We start from the raw sequence: 6000 nt of genomic DNA, 5'->3' as shown, positions 1-6000 counted from the left end.
AAAGAGAAATTCCATAATCACTTTACACTGTCACAAGGGCATTCCTGGACCTCTGGGCCCTGGAAAGCTCTCCTGAGGTTCCCCTGAACCTCAGGAAAAGCCTGAGGGGTGGGGGTGGGGAAATACAAATTCTGCCTTCCCCTCACCTCCAGCAGCCCCACATCCCAGGCCTTTCCGAGGATTAGGGAATGCTTTCCAGGGGCTCAGAATACAGTGGAGAAGATGCAAACCACTATAAATAGTTCACAAAAACTTGGGTGTAAGTATCACACTCTCTGTGTTTGAAATCAGTCTTCAAAAGCTATCAAGTCAACTAGTTGTTTTTTATTGGAATGCAAACATTGGGAGTTTAAAAAAGGGAAAATACTTCATGACATGATCAGTGGTAGAGGTAATACATATAAGCTGAATTAATATAAACAAGCTGAGTCTACCACCACAATCAAACACAGAGTGAGGTACACATTGAAGCTTCTTGTACTGGGTTTCAGCATACCTAACTATGCTGATTGTGGCCTACATCTTCAGTTCATACAAAGTGAATAGTAACTACATTTAGTCACCAAACAGCCTGAGCCTCAGAAGGAATAAAACAGAACAGACCCTTTAAAATAAATTGGAGTTGCTCTGTATCACAGAGCACTTTGAGGAGCATTGCCATGATGCAGTTTAAATAAAAACGTTTTAGTTTATTTCATACAGTTCTATGTTTAAATCCTTAATCACTGGAAAGCAGCCCTCGTTTGAATAGAAAAAGAGTGCTAAATCAAGGCCACTTCAGTATGGACTGCTAGGAAAACTGAGGCACTGCATTGTCAGTTTGTTTTCACCTAATGCAAGTCTATTTACAGGTAGCTGCACAGGAATTTAATTGTGGAGATTACAAAAATATACACTGTATATAAAGTTTGCTCGCTGGGCCAGAAAAACCCATCCATTTTCATGAAATGAAATGTAGCCAGGGAGATTGAGCCCCGTCACCGCAAAAGAAACCGGGTGATTTGAGGGGAGGCTGGTCCTAAGATGATGCTCTTTTCTGCTCAGAGAAAGGAGATTCGTAGACTTCCATCGGTGGGCAGGTACAAACCAGATGCTGATCTCCGTAGATGTCATCAATTCTAGCAATTGTGGGCCAGAATTTATTTTCAGGTTTCACAAAAGGCTAAATAACAAGAGGGAGACGTATTTAGAAAAAGATGTGCAGCATGTAACTTAAATATATGGTATATTGAAGAGTAACAGGTATACTGTGGCATGTACAAGAGGCAACAACCAATTTCATTAGATGCATACAATAGTTGAGGTACATTGAATAAACCAAAGCCTGGGTGTTTGTTTTTCTTAAAGCAGATGAAATTAGTTCCATGTTTAGGCTTATACAAGGAACTTAGGTCAAGTATCAATTTCTTTGAACAGCAGATCCCCATGGAGTATCCCAAACTGGTTTTGATACGCCTAGTTTCAAAAGCATTCTGTCAAGTAACACTGGTGGCAGTCTACCCTTTGAGAAGTAAATCTGAAAAACAGTTGAGCTCACAGAAATAATCTTACACTTTTTTAGAGCCTGCAAATACAGTGGGGTTGGATACAGATTTATTCATAATAAACAGTTAACCCACTGAAATCCATGGACGTTAAGTTCGTCAGTACTAAGTTAAATCCCATGGATTTCAATGGGTTTACTGTAAATATAACTAAATTGGGTCCAACCCAATATAACCAAGTAATATGTTTCGTACTGGAAAGGATGATTTCATAGAGCATTCTTTCTGAATGATCATAAAATACAAGGTGGTGGTCTGTTGTCTAAATTCTAAACCACCTTAGATGGATTCCAATGAAAAATGAACCATGTGCAATTCACTTTAACCAGTAGTTCTATACACACTTAGCTGGGAGTAAGCTCCATTGAAAACAATAGGTTTGCACAATCAAGATAAACCACTGGCACATTACAACAGCCCATGGGTTACTGGAGGATTGTTTCCTTCTCCAACAAGCCATGACATGACAAGCTGCGCTTGAGCAGTGATTATAAAAAACCAGGCACCGCAATTTAAATAAGCCATGCAAACTGGCCCAATGAGACTTAACTTCTGAGAAGACATATATAGGATTGAACTGCACATGTCTTAAGAGCCACTCTGTTTGAAGGTGCTTATATTATTCCCATCAAAGACCAGCTAAGGAGGAAAGGCCAAACAGTGACTCGGTGGCATGACACATTAACCCATCAAACCATCGTGAGTTAGTTGTTTGAACAACCCATGATGGGTTAGCGTGTTACATGAATTTTACCCATGAACCTGGACATGCCAACCCATTATGGGTAAAGGGCATCAGGAAGCAAGCCTCTCTTCCCGATTGGGGCTGTGATCTCACGATCATGGCCAAGTCGCTGCCAATGCCCCTTTCCCCCTTGGCTGTGACAGCTCTGCCACTGAATGGCACATTGGCAGGGCTGTCACAGGCACCCTTTCATCCCCGCCTCCTCCCTGTAGCAGCTCCAATCATGGTTGGAGCCCCCTTTTTTAAAAAAAACAACCAGCCCCATTTTTGCGCTGAAGCCACTTCTAGTTTGACAGCTCTCCCAATCAAGGGAAAAACATTTAAAAATACTCTCACCAATGGGCTCCCCATGCTTTAAAGGGTGTACTTAAAAGTTCCCCAACTTGCCCACCCGTACCCATGCCAGCCTCCCCACTGTTTCATATGAAACTAGACACCCACCTCTCTGTTTGGCAAAGATCGCTGAAGCGCTTCTAGTTTGTAAGCTGTGAAACTAGAAGTAGCTTCAGTGATCTTGAGGAAGAAGGGGAGCTGAATGTCATGCACACTGAAAAGTGGGTGCAGGGGAGTAGATGCAGGCTATTCTCGACTGCAAGACTGAGTTCACTAAGTACAACATACAAGGCTCGTTTTCTTTGTTAATTCATGGTTAACAAAAGGGAAAAATAGGGGTACATTTGCATGCACTCCCTGGATAAGGGGAAGGGAAAAACAACCTCCAGTGTGTGGCTAGTTACCTATCATGGGTTAGCAGGTCATGTAAATAGGGCCTGTGTGTCTGCATTTAACTTGCAGATCCCCCCCCCCCAAAAGGCACATAGCATCAGCTGAGAGAACTGGTAATTATGGAGACTGCAGGAGGCAGGCAGAGGAAATCCTGAGGAAAATCCCTCTGAACTAGGTGTTTTTTGGGGGGAGAAATCCCCCATTGGCACCATGTTACTGTCATGTCTAGTTTGGCCCTCAAAAAAACACCCCAAATTAGAAAGACATTCAACATTTTGGCAAATCTAATGTAGCTTTAATAAAATAAGAAAGGTTGGCCAGAAAGTTTGTAATGAAATATGTTCCCATAGAAAATGCTTTCTCTAATAAAATGTGGTTGCTCAAATGATATTTAAGAAAGCTTTCAATATTAATTCATTACTTACTAATGGAAAAACAGCTACTTCTCTAGAGTACGGGCGATCCCAGTTCTGAGCAGCAATGCAGGTCAAGGTGTGTGGTGACATCTAAGACAACAAAATGAAGTTTAAAATAAAAGAATTGGGCTCCACGAAAGTGTTCAGCTAGTCAGACCCTTCAGGCTCATTTAAAATACATCTTGTTCAGTTGCACGAAGAGGAAATACAGTTCATTTGCTCAAGCCGTGACCATGGCCTCAGTTAAGAGATGTGTGAAGGCCCCTTAAAATTAATTGGACAAGTTCTTAATGACAAACGCAAGTCCCGCTGATTACAATGAGGCTTCAGCATGACCAATGGTGAGGCCATCTGCCTATAGCACTGAAATCTCCAATGTGGTAGCTGTGGGCACCTCTCTCGGCACCTGCAGATTCTCTGCCCCTCCTGATCTTATTTTTGAAAAATGTGTTCAACGGTGGTTGTATGTTTTGCAATTGGGAGGCTAGCATGCTGCAAAGTGAATTGCTGGACTCCAGGGCTATTTTTATGTCCAAGATTGTCTCTGGGTCTCACTTGGCCCACGAGGCATTGTTAGAAAATAAAAAGCGGCAGCATGGCTGCAGTCCTGTGCTTTGTTTTGAAGTGTGCTCAGCTGCCCAGAACAAAAAGAAAAGGTAAGCCGAGGGCTGGTTCGGAGTGTCCTTGGGGCAGGGGGAGGCAGTGTTAGGCGAGGGGAAACATTTTGCCTATGTGTGTTTGCGTTTTGCCAGGAGATGGGGTTCCTTTGGTGTGAGTGGGTGTTTTTCTCTGGGTATCACCATTTTGCCTTTTGTGAAATGGGTATTTTGTTGTGCTATGCGGGGGCAAATACGTGATTCAGTATTTGGGGCTCAGACACCACCCCCAGGTTTGTACTGGGTGACTTGGCTCAAGTTACTGGTTTCTGAGCCTTTTTAGGGGCCTTCTGTGAAACTAGAGCTGGAGGAGAAAATGGTCAGTTCAAAAGAGTTAGACCCCACCTCTGCCTTGTAGTAAGTTTCTTCGGCAAGTGATTTTTAATTTGGTCTCACCACTTTGCCTTCTGGAAAATGGGTGTTTTGTAACAACGGCACCCATCAAAATTCCCAATATGCCCACTGACTCAAAAAAATGGAGGCACCCCGCAATAATGTATTACAATGGAAGGTTATAGGGTGGAACAGCTGGAAATAGAACTAATATTAGGTTTCCCTCCTCTTTTACTGTGCTCAACTGCAGCACACTGGACTCCATAGTATAGTCTGCAGTTTCCACAACAGACAGATTCCATCGCCGTCTTTCACAGCGGACAAATTACTTCAACAATAATTCAGCCACGCTGAATGTTACGAAATAAATACAATTTAAAAACCCTGCCCTAAAGTTACCTTTAATGGGTTAACTCTAGTGTCCATTCTCCCTTCTTCTATATCAGCAATTTCTTGTCGAATGCTGATCATCGCATCACAAAATCTATCTAATTCCGCCTTGTCTTCAGACTCTGTTGGTTCAATCATAAGAGTCCCTGCCACTGGCCAGGACATAGTTGGAGCATGGAATCCTAGCAAACACAAATCCTAATTATTGATCAGAAAAGACAGCAGAAAACACACCAGGAAATATACCACGGGGAGCACCCTTAGAACAGACCTTACAAAAGGTCTAAACCGCTTTAAAAACATGAAGTTTACTGATCTCAGTTAGTGCTGTCTGGCCTTTTAGATTCTTTCTCTGTTCATAGGACCATCTGCAGAGCCCAATTACTGACCTATCATGAGGCAGAAAGCCCGTTCTTAGCAGAAGCAGACTTTTCTCTCAAACCCTCCCCCCACGTCTTCATGTCTTGTAGCAGCCATTAAAATCCAAAGCACATTGCTGCAACTTGTCAGGTTTGTGACATCCAAATAAGCACTTTCAAATTGCGGCAAAATGCAAGGGGGCAGGACCCCGTCTATTTGATGTCTCACCATAATCCTGAAGCCGCTTAGCAACATCCACAGCTTCAATATTTGCTGTTTTCTTGAAAGGTCGGGTGTCCAAAATAAATTCATGAGCTACATAACCTGAATGTGAACAAAGTTTTATATATGGGTTTATATTTTTAGAAGAATGAAATACATCTTCAAGGTAGCTTTATTATTATTTTAGTAGACACTGATAACCCAGTGGCCTTTGTTCTGTACATTAACATTCAGTTGGTCATTGTAAAGTATTCAGTATAATTGCTTCCATTTATAAGTCACCAGGCTAAACAGGATTGTCTGTGCCACTTCAAAAAAAATTATTTCCCCCATCTCCTCTACTTCTATTCTTCAAAACACTTGCTTTAAACAAAAATATTCATGTGCACACACACACACAGAGTATTAAAACTGCTCACGTAATTTGTACAGCACGGGAGGGGGCACACCCAGATTTCACTGGGAAACAGACAAGCTCACAGCTGCTCCTCCAGCTTTTGAGAATATCCTCTTAGGAGGATAAATTCATCCACAAATGCCTTCTTTTCTGTATTATTTAGATTGCCACTGGCCCAATGCTCTTCCCGGCCATGTTTTTGCTGGGTAGC

The 6000-nt window shown here is 42.3% G+C and overlaps 1 protein-coding gene across 1 annotated transcript in view; it reads right to left on the bottom strand.

Annotated features, from left to right (window-relative positions):
* Window positions 1–304: 304 nt before the first annotated feature.
* GLDC (glycine decarboxylase) overlaps window positions 305–6000 on the bottom strand; it is a 50802-nt gene continuing 45106 nt past the window's right edge. Inside the window, exons 22-25 of the mRNA XM_063129272.1 lie at window positions 5399–5494; window positions 4820–4992; window positions 3441–3521; window positions 305–1162 (exon numbers count right to left, since the gene is read on the bottom strand). Coding sequence (XP_062985342.1) covers window positions 1019–1162; window positions 3441–3521; window positions 4820–4992; window positions 5399–5494 — 494 coding nt within the window. The 3' untranslated portion in view covers window positions 305–1018. The remainder of the gene's footprint in view (window positions 1163–3440; window positions 3522–4819; window positions 4993–5398; window positions 5495–6000) is intronic.

Source organism: Elgaria multicarinata, chromosome 6 (genome assembly GCF_023053635.1).
Source record: "Elgaria multicarinata webbii isolate HBS135686 ecotype San Diego chromosome 6, rElgMul1.1.pri, whole genome shotgun sequence".
Taxonomy (NCBI): domain Eukaryota; kingdom Metazoa; phylum Chordata; class Lepidosauria; order Squamata; family Anguidae; genus Elgaria; species Elgaria multicarinata.
The sequence above is the reverse complement of the archived record's forward strand: the minus strand, read 5'-3'. Positions and strand labels throughout refer to the sequence as shown.